General features: G+C 34.2%; 2 protein-coding genes across 5 annotated transcripts in view; one reads left to right on the top strand and one right to left on the bottom strand.

The window, feature by feature from the left end:
- The first annotated feature begins 2,176 nt into the window (after positions 1–2,176).
- Positions 2,177–13,491, top strand: LOC123692820. Its single transcript, XM_045637614.1, has 5 exons — positions 2,177–2,762; positions 4,558–4,661; positions 9,331–9,402; positions 9,491–9,613; positions 9,930–13,491. The coding sequence occupies exons 1-5, from the start codon at positions 2,558–2,560 to the stop codon at positions 10,341–10,343; spliced, it is 918 nt and encodes a 305-aa protein (XP_045493570.1). The 5' UTR covers positions 2,177–2,557; the 3' UTR covers positions 10,344–13,491.
- Positions 13,492–17,779: 4,288 nt separating this feature from the next.
- LOC123692206 overlaps positions 17,780–21,734 on the bottom strand; it is an 87,113-nt gene continuing 83,158 nt past the window's right edge. For 2 of the 4 annotated variants that reach the window (XM_045636904.1, XM_045636903.1), the window contains one exon: positions 18,641–21,487. In XM_045636904.1, coding sequence (XP_045492860.1) covers positions 20,782–21,487 — 706 coding nt within the window. In that variant the 3' untranslated portion in view covers positions 18,641–20,781. Of the gene's footprint in view, positions 21,488–21,734 lie in introns of all 4 variants that reach the window. The other 2 variants (XM_045636907.1, XM_045636906.1) reach the window with 2 other exon arrangements.

Consider the following 21,734-nt stretch of genomic DNA (forward strand, 5'->3'; position numbering starts at 1 on the left):
ACGACAGTAACTAAAATAATAGTAGGTATCACACAGCCACACCCGATTAACATAACATATGACCTTATAATCAATTAAATATCCCATTAGCAATGTACTCGTAGTGTACATAAGGTCATACAGTATGGTGAGTTTCGCTTTTACTAGTTCATTGAATGGAAAGAGTTATTTTGCATAAAATATGCCGGTACATGGCGAAGTTAAGCTAACGTACCTACTTAGACTATAGTACATTGAATAAGTAGCTCCTTTTATCATTAAACAATGTGTGTACATTTCAATAAACTTTACCTTAAAGATACTTCAGTTATTATACATAAAAGATAAAAAAAAATGTTCTATGTTGAATGCACGGTTTTTAATATCTATAAGCGTAGGTAATAATAACGGAAAGTCAATGAAAACTTTTAGTGGCGAGACGCCATGCATAGTATGGATTGTAGAGTGACGTATGAAGTGTAGATAGGTTGTGGATATGTGTAAAGGCGTTCAAGGAAGCCCCTTAATGCGGAGACAGCTCCGTTGGGACGCTATTGATCGTCATCCGCCGTCAGTGGCCGAGGCGCCCCTATTGATTCGCCGCAATCTGCATGATAACCCGCGCTTGGATTCTCCACTCGCTGCCTACACAATATTAGAACACTTATCTATCAAATTGACCATTTGTCCTTTAAAATAGAATACACAGATAAATATATTGAGGGGATAAAAAATTGTTCGGTTAAAAAACGACTCCTGTACCTATAAAATAATTTATTCATATCCTTGTTTGACTCGGTGTAAAGATACAATAAGAAAAAGAGGTAATTAGAACCTAGTTTTACGTCAATTATTTTATTTAACTAAAGATGGAATGGACACTGAAGTTATCCGCAAGTTCAACGAACGGTTACTTACGGCGCGAAAATCAAATTTTGCGAAATATCGGTTGAGTAGGTATTAGAAATATGAATTTTAGATGTGCTATAATTTCATTTACGGTATAAATGTTTTTCTCAACAACATTTTAAGGTATTTAACTATTTCAATCAAGTATAAATATCAACTCAAATAGATTATGATGTTTTAGTTTTATAATGATTACGTTTCATATTCGCTTAAAAATAATGAACTACATAATATTAACTATAATAATCGTATTTAGCAGTAAATTATTTTATTATTGCAAAGACTCTATATTTATTTAAATTGTAATTAAGTTATTATGATAAATAGGACAGTATATTGGTTGCCAAAACAAATATATGTTACAGTGTTATTAATAATACTTAAATTAAAACATTATAAACATAAAAGTAAAACAATCAACAACTTAGTTTAAAGTTATAAATTATAATATGTAATCGTCAAACTAGATAATGTAGATAATAAGGTATATCCAATACTTAAACAATCTGAGCTGACATTTGTGATTTCTACTTAAACAGTCTAGAGAGTTTAATGTAGATGAAAATAAAAAGTAAGCGGCCCGTTAACGCGCTTGAATAAGGTTCACGTGAAAAGTTTGCGGAGGTCTCTACGTAGGACGCTGGGCGGTGCGTAGCGCGCCGCATGACTACTGTCAATGTGGGTCACTGCCGCCTACGCGCTATTCGATTCAACTTCGTGTCTCACCATTACTTATGAGTTATTAACTTTAAAATGGAATAAGGTACTCTCAGTCGAATCTATTTAAAGTCGAAAATGCCCGAAATGTAATGCCCCTTAGGAACACCACACGCTGGAAAATAGTTAACGATTATGCTGAAACTGACTTATGAAAACTTTTAAAAGTTATGTTATCAATTTCCTCGCTATCACTGCGATTTTGCTCCAGTTTCTTTAATGAAGGATGGATAAAAAAAAGTTTACAATATCAGTTAAAATTTTAATTGAGTGTACCTATAGATATTTCGTTTGGGTGTATTTTGCGAGGCGCGCTATGATTAGGTAGGTAAGTAAAATTAAAGTTGAGTTTAAAGAAACCGCTCACTAGGCGAGTACTATGTTGACATGGCGAAAGTACTAGAATTAACAGTGCAAAGTATTGATCAATTGTTTCACCATGCTTCTAAATATAAAATTTTGTGCAGGAAGACAAAGTTCGCGCGCAATACGGTCGCGGGCGCGGTAGTGCGGGCGCGGGCACGCGGCGGCCGCATATCGATTCCGCGCCGCCTTCAGTCGGCGTCCGTCGAGCGGCGCGCTGCGCCGAGCCGCCGGCGAGCGGGCGTAGCCCCCTCCCCCGCGCGCCGCCCGCCCCCGACCCTCACTCGACGAATCTCTCGTCGACGCCGGCAAACTCGAACGACCTCTTTTTGCTAACTAACGTCTCACCCGCGATCGTTTCCCGCCGCGAAACTGCGTTCGAACTCGATATCAATTATTGCAGTCGACGGACATCGATCTGTTTGAACTTTTAAAAAGTTATGAATCTGAGCGGAGTTTATATGATGTAGCGATGCTGTACTAATTTTTGCAAATAGTTAAAAAGCTCGAAAGTGCGATGCGGGTAAACGCGTGCGGATGCGGGCGAGCATGGCCGGGAGCGCTGCCTGCTGCGTAGGCGCGGGTCAGGATGGATTGTTGCAACTACGGAGAGTACCGCGGGCAGGCGCAGTACGGCGCGGGCGCAGGCTGGGACTATCGCCACGGGTACCCGCCGACGCCGTACGTGCCCTATCCGCACTCGTACTATCCTCACGCGCACGACTACGCGCGCTACTATCGCTATGACTACCCGCAGCACCCGATGCATCACGCTGATCATGTTATGCCTACTGGTTGGTATTGTAAACAGTCTTAGTAGTCAAATGCCATTAAATGAAACTTCATGTCAGCTGCCATAATAATATGCTCTTATAAACCACCAAATTTAAAACTGCAAGCTATGGTGCATTTCTTTTATTTATATAATCAATAGTACCTATTTAAGATTACCGCATATCCAATTATGTTAGGTATAAAAAAAAACATAAATAGACCTTATCACTACATAGTATACCTAAAACAAAGTCGTTTTCTATGTCCCTTTGTATGCATAAATCTTTAAAACTACGCAACGGATTTTGATGCGGTTTTTCTTAATAGATAGTGATTTCAGAGGAAGGTATATAATTCTAGATTTTAGATAAAGCGGGTGAAGCCGCGGGTGGAAAGCTAGTTCTATTATATTATAGTGATCATCTTATGGGTCTATTGTAATTGTGTTTCACTGTGATAAAAAATTAATTTAAACTTATAAAGTTAAATTAAACTTATTCGAAGGAGTTTTCAGTTTTAATATGACGCAAATATGTTAATTAATATGTAAGGATTGTAAGGTTTTAACAATTTATATTAAGTTAAAAAGCATACATAAACATTTGTAATAAGATAACATTTTATCATAATGAAACTTAGCATAGATATGTGCGTTACAGTTGTGTAAGTGAGTTATGAGATAGTCATAAAATCCGACGAAGAAAATCAATTTCTCAACCACTAATTCCTTGAGTATAATTGAATTATAAATATCGATGGTACTTATGTATTGTGTACGTTTATCGGTGCATGCGGTTGCGTTGTAAAGTTTGTTTACCAATACCGGATACCGCACGCGCGTCGCGACATTCGGAACAATGAAGAATGAAGTAAGAATTAATGTTTACGTTTGGGCGGATATCTCGGCGTCGACGTCACGTGTCGATGCGGCGGGCGGGAGGCAGCTCCACAGGTGGTCCGCGCGCCGATTGATTGCCCGCGCCTCGCGCCTCGCGCCTCGCACGGCGCACCGCCACTCTACATATTGACCGGCCTGCTGACGCTCGCCGCTCGCGTCGCATCCCGCCTACAACTTTACCGATATACTCGTATACTACGTGAACACGAAAACGTGCACGCTTAGTATAATTGAAAATTTTGCACTGATGCTGATAAATAATACTACAAAAGCAACCCGATGAACAGCTTTTGTCTGTTTCAAATTATTTTGATAACTCTATTTATTTAAGAAGTAATTTCTAAAACTTTAGTTTTACATCCGCTCTTTGCAAATACTTTATTTTCACACAGCGACAGAGGGAGCATTTCATATATATCTATATTTCTATACCATAATAATTTATGATAATAATATTGTGAATATGCAGATGGCATTTTTGACGGGTAATTGAATACAATTGTAAACAATTTGTATTTAAATTTTAGCATTTCCTTCAGCTTCAATATAAATGAATGGGTCCTTGCCAGATTTTATAGTATACTTAGTATGCTTCATGCATTATGTTAACAAAATGAAATATATTTGATTGGCCAAGTGTGACTTAAAAATTCTATAGTACCATGGACGAATATAATCTAGATATTTATTGGGTCCATGATAGTACTTAGTGAATTTTAAGAGAACAAAACTCATCATTGCAACAATCCTCTCAATAAAATATTTCATTATTGAAATAACTAAGATTTGATGGAGGATTTTCTAAATAGAAACGTTAGTTCATTTTCGTTAGTTTTGAATTCCTGCATTAATTATTCTTCATTCAAAGAGTTTAGACATTCAAATTTATTATTTTAAAGTTATATTTATTTTGTTAGATTACGGTGCATATGCGCTGAAAGACGCACGTGCGCGGCGAGCGCTCACACGGAGGGAACAACGCGCTCACCCCACTTTGCAGCATTTCCCAGTCGCACATACGGTAAGATACTATTACTTTCAGAAAAATATGATGAAACATTCATAGATAAAACTATTTTTATTTATCACATTTACAACCCACAATCCACTATAAGTATTATTTAGTTAAATATAAATATTTCTGAATAAAAGTTAAGAAAAATATGAACTCAAGGTTATAAAGGTTGCTTATATTATGTCTGACAGATGTGTAATTTTAAAAGGTAGACATTGCAAAAGATGTAGGGGTCTAAAGTAACGTAGCGGGTAACAGCTAATATAGTGTCAGCATCCCTCGCTTCGCTTCAATTCCACAAAAGAAAAAAAAGTCGTCGTGAAACAAAACCAGTATGGATCTCCCTGTCAGCAGGGTGGAGTACGTTACAGAGTTCAAGCTATATTGTCAATTTTCGTAGCCATATACTTACTTCAAAATTGTTTTTAAATAAATCATGAAATTTTTAGAATTGAATTGCAATATTTTTTTAAATAGCTATCTAATTAATTATTCATTAATAACTCCGTAACATAGAAACTCTACTATTTCATTTATTCCATAAATGTGTCATAAAAACGCTTACAGATGTAATTTTAAAGCACAATTTGGTTAAAGCATTATGTATTCTGTGGTTAAAGTTAAAAATATTCTAGTGAATTGTACAACTTTATCAGTTCATGGATTCACGTCAAGGTCATCTATAATTATGTTATAAACCCGAACTGTGCAACTTGCATCCGACAATATAAACCGCCAGTGTCGGGATGCTAAAATTAAATTCCGCGTGTATTTTTGTTCATGCTATAACCGGCTAGTGAAAGTGGCTGTCAAGTAAATTTCGTTCATACATTCAAGTTAGTCGGAAATGGCTCTGATTTCTGAATGAATTCTTCGAGTCACCAAGACTTTACTATTTGTTTGCTTAGTATTTGCGGCGAACAGTTAGTTGCGAATGACCAATGTTTACTTGTAAAACTAGTAAATAATTTTTTGAAATAAATGTAGAGCCATTTAAAAGTTTTATAACTTTAAAATAAACAATGCAAATATACTAGACTGTTGATAAGTACCTACATTTTAAGAATGAATATGCATGATAACATAAAAGTTACATTTTGTTAAAATGAAATAATTATCTAAATAGCGAACAAAATGTTAACGAATTACGAGGCGTCTGTTTGAAATATGTAGGTCAGTGTCAGAGGACTGTCTACATTCCTACGTCCACGTTGCAAAACCACCCTCTTTTAATACCCTCTGTTATCAATCGTACGCACCGCGCGTAAAGTTCATATTTATCTAACAATGAACGTTTTCAAAACTTTACGGTATGGGTACTTTTTACCGATTAAGGGTCAGTCGACTGTCTGGAAACAAGTTCAAAAGTGGATAAGTTTGCGCGCTTCGGTCATTGACTTCTTGGGGATTAGTTTATGCTGAATGTATTATGAATTAAAATAGTTTTGAAATTTGTTCTTGATTTGTGTATGAAAATTTCTCGGTTCCTTATGTAAAATTAGGCTACGCTAGGTGTACATGTTTGGCAGTTTTATAGCGTCAGATTATGAGACAAGTGAGCGGCACAAAAGCGCTAATGAGGGCGCCGGGGGCGAGCGGGGTGACGGCGGTGGCCCATGAAAGCTGTCAGCGGTTGATTTTTCCGAGTGTCGTGGGCGCGCTGATCGATAAGTCACGTGGTTTCGCGCCGCTCGCCGCTCGCCGCTCGATAGTTAGCCTGCAAATCTCCCGCCACTACTTCACGTACCCGCACACCGACGATTTTCAGCCATTTTTCAAAGTAGCGCTTAATAAGCGCCCATAAGTCGCAATGCATAGCGTCTACATTAATAGATTGGTTTTAATAAAGTGTAAAGGATAAATCATAAATAGCCAATCAAATAATTGGTTTTAAAACCGCTACGGATATAGCTACGGTGAAATGTTAAAGCGTAGCGTTCAACCAAAATTTATTTATTTTCTACATTTTAAAATACAATACAAAGGTTTCCTAAAAAAAAGTATTTCCTAAAATAATAACCCAAACCATAATAATTTAAAACAGGCCTCCATTAAAACATCTGCGAAAGATAATCTATACAGCCAAATAAAAGTTTCGTGACAGCAGGCTGGTACATAAAATCATGGCAGAGTAGCATGTAGGGATTATGTAGGTGTAAGATGACGGATGCAGTAACTGCAACGCAGAAGTGCAGAGGGAGTGAGGATCGATCGCGCCGCGCTCCCCACTCCACCTATACCTTATCTTATATACAACCTGCTACATATCGCGCACAGCATTACGTCATAACAAAAGGGAATCTTGCGATACCTCTAACGTCTTATGAAAGTGCTTCATATCAATTTAAACGTGGCTAGAAATCTAACGTAGCATTTGAAAGAAGTATATAGAGAAATTTATTATCCTAGTTTATTTAGAGTGTGTAATATTACAAAGTACTTTAAGTTGGTAATTATGAATGATTGATATGACATGATTGTGATTTTTCTCAACTAAATTATTTTTTTATAAGAAACAAAGTCTAAAATTATGATATTATAAAAGTAATCATTACGCTATATGTATTTCCTATGATTTAATGTGAGATATCCACAGTCAATATATTATTTATAAAGCCAATTAAATAATTTATATTGGCCTACGTAAATATATATTTTTTAACCATCTTCATAAAAAAGAAGAGGTTATCAATTCAGCCGGTATATTTTTTAATTTACAGAAATCGATTAACGAGAAGTATTTATCTAAATAAAGATTCCTTCCGGTTGAACTTAAAACTTAAAGAAAGACTCCTTACTTAGTACTTCATATCCAAATTATTCTGATATAAACGTTAGCTTGATGAATGTTTTTGTTAGAATCAGTAATGAATAATTAACAGAAGCAAGTACGCTCGAAAAACCTTAGTAGAATTGCGATTAGCGCTATTGATTTCTAAACAACTAGGGCGCCAATTTGATCCTGGTTGAATGTTAACGTTTAGTTTGGCTTCAAAGATTTTCTAAGTAAAAAAGTCAATTATATAAAGATTTTATATTATGAATATTTAAAAAAAGATGTTATAAATAAAAGAACAATACAGCGTTTACATTATGCATTCGTTTTTAATTAACAAAAAATATACGTCAAATCTATACTAATATTATAAAGCTGAAGAGTTTGTTTGTTTGATTGTTTGTTTGTTTGTTTGTTTGTTTGTTTGAACGCACTTATCTCGGGAACTACTGGTTCGATTTGAAAAATCCTTTCGGTATTAGATAGCCCATTTATCGAGGAAGGTTATAGGCTATATTTCATCACGCTACGGGCAACAGGAGTGGAGCCACGGGGGTGAAACCGCGCGGAGCAGCTAGTAACAAATAAAGCAGACTAAAATCACTAAAATTAATGGTCAAAGGCCAAAGCCAATCAGGAAAGTTTTCTACAAAAGACAAAACAACAAATGCAAGCATGGAATACCAAAAACATTTTTAAATAACACATACACCATATTTAATACCAAAATCTTTATTTCTCTTACAAATATATTACAAGAATGTATTTGAATATTTCTCTATATTGCATAGTGAGATATCAGATATGTACCGATCACTTCCAAGGATATTCAGATATCAACGCGATCGAAGCTGTAAGGTTACCCTTAAATGTTTCAAAAACGTCTAGATTAAATATTACACCTAATACGGAATAATAACTAGATACATAAACAGTATATATAATAAAAAATCGTTCAATTTTTACACTTTTATAACGAGACAACTTTTAAAGTTAAGTATTTTAAAATATTAATTTTGATATCTTTTTGATATATATTTATTATTTATTACTTTCAGCAAGCTAAAATATATTTTAATTCAAATATCGAGATAAATAAAGACGTTACTATAGTAAGTTATTACCATTGATCATAATATTATAACATACTAGGTTTCCGCCCACGGCTTCGCCCGCGCAGTCAAAGAAGAACCCGCATAGTTCCCGTTCCCGTGGGATTTCCGGGATTGCGTCATTTTTCCGGGATAAAAAGTAGCCTATGTCCTTTCTCGGGTATCAAAATATCTCCATACCAAATTTCATGAAAATTGGTTCAGTAGTTTAGGCGTGATTGAGTAACAGACAGACAGACAGAGTTACTTTCGCATTAATAATATTAATATAGTATGGATACCTACTTGATGTAGCGCGTCAGTGCCGCTACGTCATTCGTAGGTCGTAGCTTAATCGATACGTTGAAAGTAGTCTTGCAATTTCTATCGGCTCTCTAATGATGTAAAATTATCGTAGTTATATTTTACTATGAGCATTCTCACGGTCATTTGAATATCTAATTCATTCACTTATTTTTATTGGTAGAAGTAGGATAGTTAAATAAAAATTAATTAACTTTAGGATGTGTTAGGATTAAGAAACGTTTACTATAACTATATATTTTATTATAAGGAATATTTATTAATGTGTGTCATGTTTACTAATTTATATGATCCCTTAATTTGTAGGCTATAGAATTTTGTTTCAATTACCAAAGTAATTTTTGCATTAGTAATATTAAAAGACGAAATACTTTACAAATGTTTACATTCATTACAGTAATCAATAACAAATAGCCATGTTATGCAACTAGTTGCATAGTCAATAACATATAAATCGCTTTATAGTACTTTTGTGACATTTCAGCCACCGCTAGAATGTGGGATGAACAGTCGCGGGCACGCTTACTGCGAGCCGCAAATGTGGTCACACTATCAGGTATATTTTCAACATTACTTATCTAACATTAGTTCATTCACTTTGTTTCAGTGTTATGTTAGAGTCATGCATAATGGAATGTTTCCAGATGGGTGTTCTAGCAGGGAACGGATGGAACGGCACCAACGGTGGAATGTGGTCTTCTCGTGTTCCCAACAATATGTGTTCACGAGAACCTATGCGGTATGGACCGGACTGCCGACTTATGAAGGTTTGTTTTACTTTCATTGTTAATGTTATTAAATTAAGTATAACCATAGTACTAATAATATATTAAGATACTAGCTTACCGCCCGCGGCTTTGCCCGCTTTCTCTAAAACGATTTGAGATTTAAACTATCCTATCTCTCAAGTTGGATCGAACTGCACATGGTGTGCGAATTTTATTATAATCGGTTAAGTGGTTTAGGAGTCCATTGAGGACAAACATTGTGACACGAGATTTATATATATTAAAGATTTATATATATTAAAGATTTATTTGGTTTGGTTGTCAAGTGAATTAAAAACACACGGGTATATTTCAGAACTCTCAAAATCATAGCGCGGCACACGAAGGACGTTCAACTCCGTATCCAGTATACGATCAATCGAACTACGAGAAAAGCTGCAAGAGTGGTAGTGGCAATGATTTCCCAATACAGAACACACCATCGGCAGATTTTCCGCAGCCGGTCCGCGAGACCCCCAGCGCTAAGCCCCGCTCGCCGCCCGCAGAGACGCGGCCGCCCGTGGTGCCGCTGCCGGCCTTCCAGCAAGCGTTCGGCTCCACTGAAATAGGCAAATTTGCAGAAGCATTCAGCCGCACTGAAATTACGCACGAACCTGACGAATCGTGTGATAATTTCGTCTATGAACCTTTCAATGAATGGGACGGGTCGCCCGAATCGCAATGGGCTCCACCCGCAACTAGAGAAATTAAATGCGAAGACAATTTTTAACGAAAGTGATGTTTTCGCCCTAGGTAATTTTTGGGTGATATCACCCTTAGGAAAATGAACAACTTTCGGTTCGACCACCACGTTGCCAAAGCGAAAATCAACGTCATTGATATATTATATTCGATGTCGTCGAACTAGTTATGTGATAAAATATAGTTAAATGTGTACGAGAAAAAGAATAATATAATAGCGATGTGACATTAATTTAATTTATATACTGACTTAGGATGAGGATAGATTATATTACATAATGAATATTAATATTGATCATTTCATTTAATTGGTTTTAGAAGAATTACATCGTTAGTATGGAGGTTGGATATGGGATATTTCTTATTATTTAGATATTGCAAATTATAAAGCAAAAATGTAGTAAGAATGAGAATCATAAATCAATGTGCCTTGAATCGGCGAAGTCAGCCGCTGGTCGCGCGGCGTCCCCCGCCCCGTTCCATCGTTACAGATATCATAAATTTATTATTTACAATAGTAATTATAGGGACCAAAGTTTAGAAAAATATACATGACCTGTCGCGTAAGTCATCTCTACGCAATAAGCTCAACGAATAGCAAATTTTAAACAATCAGGAAATTTTACAAAATTTATAGAGATTAATAATATTGTCGCTAGATAATCTAATGCATAATACTTTATATAATAATAATAATCAGAAATATTTAATATAATAAAAAAGAACTGTAAAATAACCATAAAAGTTGCTCTAAACATATATGATGTATTTGCTACAGTTAAAGTGCATTTTCCTCTTACAAGATTTATTGAAATAATAAATCAGGGTCATTTCAATAGAATATATGTATCGAAATTCTAAATTAAAGATTTGCATTTATAACTTCACATTTCAGCGAAGTTCATTGTTTTGTGGTAGTCGGGGCTTCAATGACGTCGCGCGGAATTCAACATGGAAAATTTATTACCAACAATAAACCATACCCCTGGAAACTTAGCTAGTCAAAATTTTAATCCTTATAATAAGGAATGGCTTTTTAATTAAAAAATAAGGGTCCAAAATTTAAAGAGTAGCTATCATGATACGATCTTCTTTTATATTGGCCGTCTAATATATTTTAACTATCATTAACTGTCATTTTCTATAGCTTTTCTTCGCATTTGTGCTTTTTATAACGGGTAGCGCTTTATTGTTCACAATCAAAACATTCGTAGAATTATCAATAAACTATAAATTTTGATTTTAGAATAAACACGTTAATATTATACTTAGATCATGGCTAAATTATTAGTAACAACAAATTAGAAATTTGAAAAATATTTTGACAGTACATTTAGATTTCCCTTAGTCTCTTTGATATAACTAATTTCATAACACAGTTACAATTTGTTTTATTAGTTAAAATATAAAGGTAACCGTCTAATATTACATGTTTAAAAATAAGTACTTAGATTCAGCATATTTAAATCTATTTAGTATTTTATACAAAAATCATAAACAATGCCTTAAACGTGATGAAATGAAACAAACGATAATAAATAGAAAAAAAATATCAATACATAACGTTTGATCTAATAAAATTAATCCATTCAATCTGCTCTTTTTTTTCAATTAACATTTTCATCTTTGAAAATACGCTTTGTATACGAGACTTAATTAGTTCTTAGCAAATTGCAATTAATCTTCTTTTTGGCTTGTTATCATTTACCTATTATAATTAAATAAATATCCAATAAGCAAGCAAAAACTTCCAAGAGTCTTCGTTTTTGTGGAATACCGAGTGTTAGAACTTACAACCTCTTTCTATAAAACAGAATTGGAGTGCCTTATGTAACTAATATAATAAATGATAAATGTAGATCAAATAATTATTCTAGTCTAAGTTTGATGAGACACCATGTTAGTGTGATAAATTTATTTCTTTTTAGTAAATATTTTCTTAGTCAGTAGATGTGATAATCATATTTAATGTTATATTATTATTTATTCTACAACAATCATTCGTATATTATAATCGTTGTGTGCGTTAAATTTTAAGAAACACTAGCTTACGTAATACTTAATATAAAAGTTTTATTTTTAAATATACACTATGTTTTATTTTCTTGAAATTAGTAGGTACCTTGTTAGAGCAATTTGTTGTTGTTTATTATTTCTGAATAGGATACGTGTAGTTTTAAAATGTTTGTATGCAAATATTACATTTCAAATTTTTATTATTAATTAATTTTATAATCCGCCTCCTGGGTCTAGTAGATATTGCATTACTTACTGTTACAAATAGGATTTTTGAGATTAACCTCGGGTCGAAATATGAGTTTCAGTCTAGTATAGCATGGATATTTCGAAAATCTAGAGCGTACCTACAGACTTGTTTACCCGGGAAACATTAAAACTAGATGAAGTTTACGCAACTATTATAATGCTACAACTATATATTTTAACATCATTACTAACCTTTATTTCATTAAACACTAAGATAAATAGTACAATAATTATCAAGCACTTATCTTGATGTATTTTAATTTAGTAGTTCTTACTGTCAGATTTTAGAATTAAAAATAAAGATTGTTTTATTACAGTTTTAAGGTTCAGATCGAGTCACATTTTAAAACATATTATGAAATAACGGTAGTTTGTGCCACATGATAATCTAATGTATATACAATATACATCTCTTTAGATAGTTCTATTGTTATTTATTTAAATCTTAGGGAATTTATAATTTATACTGTAGAAGTATGTAGGTACAGAAATTATGTAATTAAATTATACTAAGTGTTCTATTTAATTATATAGAGCTTCCCTTATCCTATCCTAGAATCTTGTCTACCATTAGGTTTAATTTGGTATGTTGTCCATTATTGATATCATTTCCAAAACTCTAATCATGTGAAGAATTCTTATGATTATATACATTTATATACATGGTTTATTTTCATGACATGATTTTTGTCCAATTGGCAATTAAACAGAATGAAAATAAAACAATACAAATTCTAATTTAATCTTTAGTTTATGTTAAAAATCATGTTGATTTTAATCTACATTATATTTATTAATATCACTGTAAATAGAAGTTATTTGCTTTAATTGAACACCTTTTAAATAAAATTAGAGCCAATAAAGTTTTGTAATGTCTCAGTTCGAAGACGAACTAAATGTTTTGTTTCGAAATGTACGGATTAAATAAATTAACTTGAAAGTTTTCTTTTATTTGTAATTCACCCAAAAATGCATAAATTGCAATTTTAATATGCTGTGCTGTACGGTTTTACCCGCATTGCTCCGCTCCTGTTGGTTTTAGCGTGATGATGAGCCTATAGCCTTCCCTGAAAGAATTTTTAAAATCGAATCAGTAGTTCCTGAGATTAGAGCGTTCATAAAAACAAACAAACTCTTCAGCTTTATAATATTACATACATAGGTAAAGATTTAAAATAGCATGCTTAACAAGAAAGCTACACTGTCAATTTGAAATGAATAATGGTTGGTTTTCCTTATTAGTATTTCGACAGATTGTCTGAAATTTATCAATGTAAAGTTCACCAAAATCCGTTCAGTTGTTTTAGTGTGATTCTGTAGGTAACTAACAAAATACATTCATACAATTGTCATACCAACTGGTAACTTTCGTATGAATTATTAAATTTATTTATTATTATAGCATAATAGGTATATGTAAAAGATTGGCATACTCAAATAAGGCGACAGGTATTTTTACTCGACTACGGCAAAGCAAAAGGAGGGTTATGATTTTGAGGAAACGCGTAGTCACACGTTACCTACCTATCTAACGTAGCACTTTTACAACGTGTGACTGCGGTTTTCCAAACATGAAAATTTATCTCTACATAGTGGAGTATTGCATACTTGAATAGTTGTAAGATATTATTGTTAATTTACAACGAAGGCATCTTAATAGAGTCTACTGTGTCCATTTACTTGCAACTACATTAACAACTTTGTTCAGTTCAGTATTCTGAAAATCTCTCAAAAAAAATGTTTTAGGTATACTTTTTCAGCGCCATTTTTTGTCGTAGTTTCGTTTTATTACTGTCACTCTACCGAAACTTGTTTGTTTGTAAAATTGTAAAAATTAAATGTAATGTATTGGAATTAAATAACTAAGTATATTTAATGTTTTATCACAACGAAATGAAATGCAATAGCTGAAAATGAGGAAAGTAAAACAACAAATTCACAGATATCATTTATTTTATTTGTAAGCAATAAAAAGTAATTCTTATACGTGTCACAAAATTCAACAAAGATACTAATAATTAAAATTTGGAAACACATTATTGTAACATATTATTTCTCGAACTACTCAAATAAATTATTTTAGATTTATAAATAAATTATATTAATTATTAATTAGTAAAGCAAGTCACGACTCCGTACGCCCAGTGACATGGCTTCTGTTTCCCCAAGCACGTAAAGGCACTTTCAATTTAGGCAATTGAATGGAGAAAGGAACTTATCAAACAACTAATTCATAACTAAATTATTAACACATATTTATCAGATTGCACAACCATTTTATTAATATGCTTACATGAATTAATGCACTTTATAAAGTAAAACTAAAATGAAATAAAACAGTGATAGATGCAAATAAATTAACAACGTAGCTATTAGGATGTCGTGACTTAGCATTACTATAATTATAACACCAATGATATCATTTTTTCTTAATAGAGGAAGATATTATTTTATAATTATTTTGCTATTATAATTTAAATTATAATATCGAAACAAAAATACATAAAATCATGATACTTAATATAACATCGATACTTCGTATTTTACTTCAGTAAGTCTTTCTAAATATTCATTCATTTTCCTACTTTACTTTAAATGTCATTGAAGTATGAAATACAATCGCAATTAATCAGCTCATCATCATTTCACATTTCATTTATATTTATTTACTTTATTAATTATATTTTCTTAGTATAACAATATCTATAAATTGGTTGTATAAGTTCGTAATTATTAAATTCGAATATTTTAACATATGTATATTAATAAACAGGTTTTATTTCAATAAATCACAAATAAATTTGAACCAATACATAAATTTAAAATATAAATGCAGTAACCACGTACATATTCGTGTGTGAATTATAAATAATTACAATATCTACACAGTATCAATGTACAATAAATTTCAAAAGTACACACCGTAAAACATTTTTAGAAAATATAATTTCAAAACCATGATAAGTGTGGTCTCGTCGTTAACCGGTGATATGTAGTAACTTGTACGTATATCATGTACTAAATAATTTCGTAATTAAAGGGAAAATTAAAATAATTTTGTGCGTGTATTTCTGATAATTTTATTCAATACAGGGTATCACTAGTTTACTATTGCTCCTTCCTGTAAATCAATCCTGCCTAGATTATATTATTCCACGACATTCAAAACACGTATATTTTGTATAAATACGGCTAAGAGTTGTTTTTTTATTAGGTAACTATTTAGTTAAAAGGATTTTACATATAATTTAAAATATTTCATACGCAAACAATTAACTATTATATTTTTCCATACATGACTCTTTCAACTCTTCCACCTTCTTATCATGGTTTTAAAATATATTTTTAATTTAATATTTATGTGTTAACCAAACAACAATATAAATAACATTACCGCTATCTGTCATCGAGGAAATCATAAGTAACCAATACATGTGACGTCAATTACCTAGCCTATGATAGAACTTTCGAATTTGATCACGAAGAGAAATTATTATCAAAACTACCTAATGTACTTTTCCATAGGGTAAGTGCATTTCGAACTATAGTGAGATGTATTGCCAATGTGAAATAAAACACAAGTAGATTATAGCTAACTACTCCCACGATATATTTCAATAGCTATAACGTTAACAGTAGATAATATATTTTACGAAGCACAGGATGAGGGGATATCTAGTTTGGCACAGAAGTTAAAATATCTATTCATTAAATATTATATTCAATTAAAATTACATATTGTATTTTATATCGTACTAACGGCAATTCATTGCACAATTGTTATCATCTCGATCTCGTTTATTTATAACAAAAACAGATTTTCACTTATAAAAATCACAATCCTAGGTATATAAGCTGTGAATAAAAAAAAAACAACTTTACGTGTTAATAATAATATTGCCTGTTTTTTATTTGATTCAATATACATAATGTAAAACGAATTAAAGTATAAAATTCCACTGTGCCAAGTGTACACAAATATTTTAATGCTATGTTTATCTTATTATTATTAGGCGTAACAAATTTCAGAAGAATACACGTTTCACTACTGCTCGAAGACAAAATTACTGAATACAGTCTTGGCCTGGGTACGGAATGTACGTAACGGTCATAAAGTCCAAAATAATAATGTGTGTCTTGCGCAGAATAATGCCACCTTGTACAACAATATTTCTCACCATTGGCAATGAGAAATTATCATTGTTCTCAGTTTAATATATCATATATACAAAGTTGTCGGAAGTGAATACATGTATTTATTTAATAATTATTACTTATTTCTCAAAGTTTTAAAGCATTTGTGTTAAAAACAAAAATATGCCGCGATTCAACTGTGTATTTGTAATTTTATGCAATTTAGACAACAACATTAAAACGCATTAGTATTCAGCACACAATATTAAAAATCTGTTTGTCTTTTCAATAATAATAATTAAAAACAAATAAAAATATTTAACTTTGCACAGCTCCCAAGTTCTAAATACAAATATCGAGTCACCTATGAGAAATGTGTGTTGTACAGACAACGCACGCACCAGCGCTTAGGATTAATATAATTTTAAGGGAGATTAAAATTTAACCATATTTATTAATTTATTTATATACACATGACTCTTTTGTCAATTTGTTATCATAGTATTTTCGCTCCATCGACGCTTCATTAAAAGACGATTCGTAAATGCAATACAAAATCTTTAGCAAGCATTTTTCACAAATACACTATTGTACAACATTATTGCAATAATTTCAGTTTTAAAACACAATCGCAAGCAATATGTGTAAAATAATAAACATTACCTGAAATGGAGTTATGTATCCTGTAGGTATGTACCTACGCCACAGTCAAAGACCTTGTTTAATAAAGCTAAAATTGTCTCTATTGGTTATACTATGTATTATTATTTTTCTAATATGTAGTTACTATTTATCATTATTATCCATTGCCATATTGGATAAATTTTATAAATAATGTGCAGATCTTAACCGAAATTTATAGTTTAATAAATAGGTACTTTTGATGAAGTTACAATTTTTAAATTTAATTTTAATGGTGACCGCGGCGTTCACTATTTAGGGTTTTCATTATATTCTACACTATTTATTTGTAGCATATGTCTTATACGATATACTGAAAAATAAATAAAAGTGAAAATTCATTCCGAAGAAATTTGTATTCACGGAATTTAAAATACCTATAGCATCGAGGTTTTGGTTGATTTTATTTATCACTTGAAATGAAATCGGTAAGCATACAATAATTTCGTATTATATTGTGTTTTAGAGGGATGGTTATTTACAAAACTTTTTTTAATAACTTTTGTTATGTTCGTGTACATTCGTGTTCATAAATCTACTTAGGTATAATGCGAAGTATTTTCAGGTTAGTTTACAAAAAAATGTAAACAAGTTTTTATTCATTCATCTCCTGTTTATCCAATTTTATAAAACGTGCCAGAGTAAATGACGCGTAAAATATGCATGGATTTTTATCATAAATAGAAAAAAAATTATTTACATTTTTTTGCAAGTTGAGGTCGAGTAAAAGACACAAATCTTAGATTCACAGTGCTAAAGCGAACATACACTATCACATAGATTATCGATCGTCGGTACATACGTATAATGCGCTCATCCCTTCCGTTATTTTAGAATTTCATTATTTTAGAAGAGTGGCAGTGGCAATGGCATTTTTATACCTGCTTTCATACATCGTAAATTATGTAGGGTAGGCAGGAACACTACCAATCTAAGATACATGAGATCGATGGTCCAACATAGACGTGGGTGTGTCGTCAACATTATGTATTGAAACTCGCTCTATCGCTATCAAAACGTGTTAAGTTTTCAATGAGATGTCGAGTGAGACGTTAGGTGTGATGAGCGAGTGGAAGCGTCGCCGCGAGTCGCGAGTGCGGAGCGGTGTGACGTGTGGCGTGGCATGGTGTGGCGTGGTGTGGCGTGGTGTGGCGTGGCGTGGCGTGGCGTGGCGTGGCGCGGCGCGCTAGTGCCTGTGGTCCGGCGCGAGCGACTTGCGGCTGGCGGACAGGTGCGCGGCGCGCGGCGCGGGGCGCTGCGAGCGCGGCAGCGTGGTGGGCGTGCCCCCCGCACTCCCCGCAGCTCCCGCGCCCCCCGCGCCGCCCCCGCCCGCCTCGCTCAACACGTCGCGCGGTTTCCACACCGGCGATCCTACAACACACCAAACACCGAACTCTTTTACACTCTTCGAGTTCATTCGTTCGTTCGTGTCAATTTAGAATCGCAACATAGTATCCAGGGCCCGGCGGAATCGCGAAAAGAGTTGAATGTTTGATGAATGTTGTCGTCGAGCTGTGGTGGCGAACCTTTCGAGTTTTAAATGCGCGGAACGTGCGATCGACGTGAGACTTTCGATAAAAATTGCAAACTGATCGCTCTTCGCTTCGGCGACGCGGACGCGGCAGGTTCGCTAACACAGTTGCGGTACTAGCGGCCAGACCGCATTGGCCGAAACGCGATTGTGCGTCTCGCCCGCCCGACAACCGCGTTTCGCCGCCTGCGGTGGGTCTATAAGCTTACAAGCGTTCACCCGACAACACTTTACTTAGAAAAGAAATTGAAATTACGCTAAACTGATTAATTGGCGTTAGGTTCCGTTCGTCAACATTATCATCGAACATTCAAGTAAAACTTCGGAGATACTTTTTGAAACGATTTTAAAAACTTATAACACTATGTGGCTAAAGCGTTAAGAATAAATGCATATTTTTGAAGTGCGTGTTTATTTATTTTTTTATTAACTCTTACCAAGTTAAACCAATAGACGGTGAGTGCGACATCGAGAAAAACTTACAATAGATATCCGTGCAGGTGCTAATGTCTAGTATTAAAGGTTACTTACAGAGATTTACGTAATTGTGTCATACAATTTTGATTCATTAAATTTTATTTACGTATTTTTACTAGTATCATAATAGAATAGTACATTAATATGATTTAATACGATAGGTTACCATTGAATAGCTATGATATTATTATAATATTGCATTATAGCATTACGTAAAGTACTCATAGATTGTTAAATATTATGCTCTACCACTATTTGATTACGATAAGATTTTTTTTTAGATTTTTCTTTTCATAATAGCTCAAATAAGGTCCAAATAATGTTCACAACAATAAACGTGTTAACAATAATATACAATTATTTTCTCATTAAAAAGTATTAAAAATATAACAGGATAAAGATGATAGTGAAAATAAGTATTTCAACTTAATTCTAAATTGAGCAGGAACATAATAAATTATTAAAATAATTATTATTATGTTTTGATAAATGGAAGACTTAATAATTAATGGTAGGTTACTTATAAATTCATGGTTAAGTAAGAAGATATTATAATTATACTGAATTTATATACTTACAAATATTATAAAATCAATAAAATAATAAATGATCTCAAGGGAAAGTTTTTAATAGTACAATAATAATAGTCGATTAAGGATTACACGTCAGTTCGATTCCACAGCCATTATATTATAACACTTAGCACTTGGATTCTATGATTAAAGTTTCAAATATTATATATCTTATACTATTTAATTAAAAACTATTAATTACTACTACGTCACAATCGTGTGGTAATATTTCATCTCCGTTGAGGTGCAGTGGTAATAAAGTACCCTTTCGACATGGATTTCGAGTACAGGCTAACATTTCACGTATACGTTATTTGAACCTTAGTAAAATTACTGGTAGGGAACGAGTAGTAACATTTCATTGGTGTTAGGAATAGTCTACTACATTATATAATATATTGGTGTTTTAGTTCGTTTCTACGCTATATTTAGATTATTAATGTATATTCGGAACAATCGTGAATGCAGTGAAAATAAATTAGACGGTAACATTAATTTAAACAGTACATTTTCTTATTCTCCTCTAATCAATTCCATTATAACCAGTCGATTCAATAGAGCGGCGGCTCCCGTAAGAGCGACGTCGCTTCCTTCCATAGACGAAACGAATGAACGAAAATAAACGAGCGAAGTTAAACATGAATCTGATCGAAGTCAGCGTTGTTGCAGTGCCGGGCCGAAGGGCAGTACCGCTCGAGCGCGACGCCGTCCAGAGTCTCCACGCTGCTGCGGTCCGACGACGTGAGGATGGACTGAGGCATCATTGACTTTTTGCGGCTCTTCGGGTACTTGCCCTTCCCCTTATGCTAGGAGGTCTTGCTCTGTTTCTTCCCGGACAGGTAGCACTCGACGCACGTGGGGTGCTCGATCGCTTTGGCGATGGATTCCGTCGACTTGGACACGACGATGCCCATTTTGATAGCTTTATCCTCGACCTTCGCCAGCTGAGAGTAGTGGGTGATTCTATCCAACGAATTCGTGCCCAGTCTGGCCAGTTTCTCGCCGCTCGACTTGGACGAACGACGACTGACGTTTGGCGATTTACAGGGGGATCTATCGAAGCTCGCCTGCGGGGTGCGCATGATGCCCTTCTTGGGCGCCGGCTTGGGCGAGCGGGCGCGGTCGACGCTGCTCTCGCGGGACTTCATGATGCCGCCACGCGGGGCCTTGCCGCCGTCGAAGCTCTGCTGCGGCGAGCGCGCCTTATCCACGCTGGGCGACTTGGCGCGGTCGAGCGCGGCGCGCGGCGAGCGGCCCGGCGACTTGCTCGACTTGAGGCTCGACTTGTTGGGCGACTTGTTGGGCGACTTGCAGACGACGACGCGCGGCAGGTCGCTGCCGCTGCCCGAGCGCGCGACCCGCGAGCGCCGCTCGGGCGACGACTTGAGCGACTGCGACTCTTGCTTACCTAGCTCCTTGACCATCGTGGGCTGGTACTGCGCGGGCTGGTGCGACGACTGGATCAGCCGCGCCTGGCTGCCCGTGCTGCCCGCGCTCAGAGTTGATGTCGTGCTGGAATCATAGTGATTACGAAGTTAATTTGAATTCTTTACGTAGTACATTTTGCAGTCTATGCCTAGTTCTGTAAACACTAAAATAAGTACATTGATATTAAAATACATATATTATATCAACGATGATTATATGTTCTATTGCTAAATTTTATAATACATACATTAAGATGCTCGAAATTAACACTAAACATTCATTTTATACAAATCATTTCTGATATACTGGATGCAAAAATATCTAACATTCA

This window comes from Colias croceus, chromosome 6 (assembly GCF_905220415.1).
Source record: "Colias croceus chromosome 6, ilColCroc2.1".
NCBI lineage: Eukaryota > Metazoa > Arthropoda > Insecta > Lepidoptera > Pieridae > Colias > Colias croceus.

Bases quoted from the DNA above. Each gene is read 5' to 3' on its own strand.
- LOC123692820 (XM_045637614.1), top strand. From the start codon at position 2,558: ATGGATTGTTGCAACTACGGAGAGTACCGCGGGCAGGCGCAGTACGGC. The intron at 2,763-4,557 runs GTTGGTATTGTA...TTATTTTGTTAG, and splicing joins TGATCATGTTATGCCTACTG to ATTACGGTGCATATGCGCTG. The intron at 4,662-9,330 runs GTAAGATACTAT...GTGACATTTCAG, and splicing joins ATTTCCCAGTCGCACATACG to CCACCGCTAGAATGTGGGAT.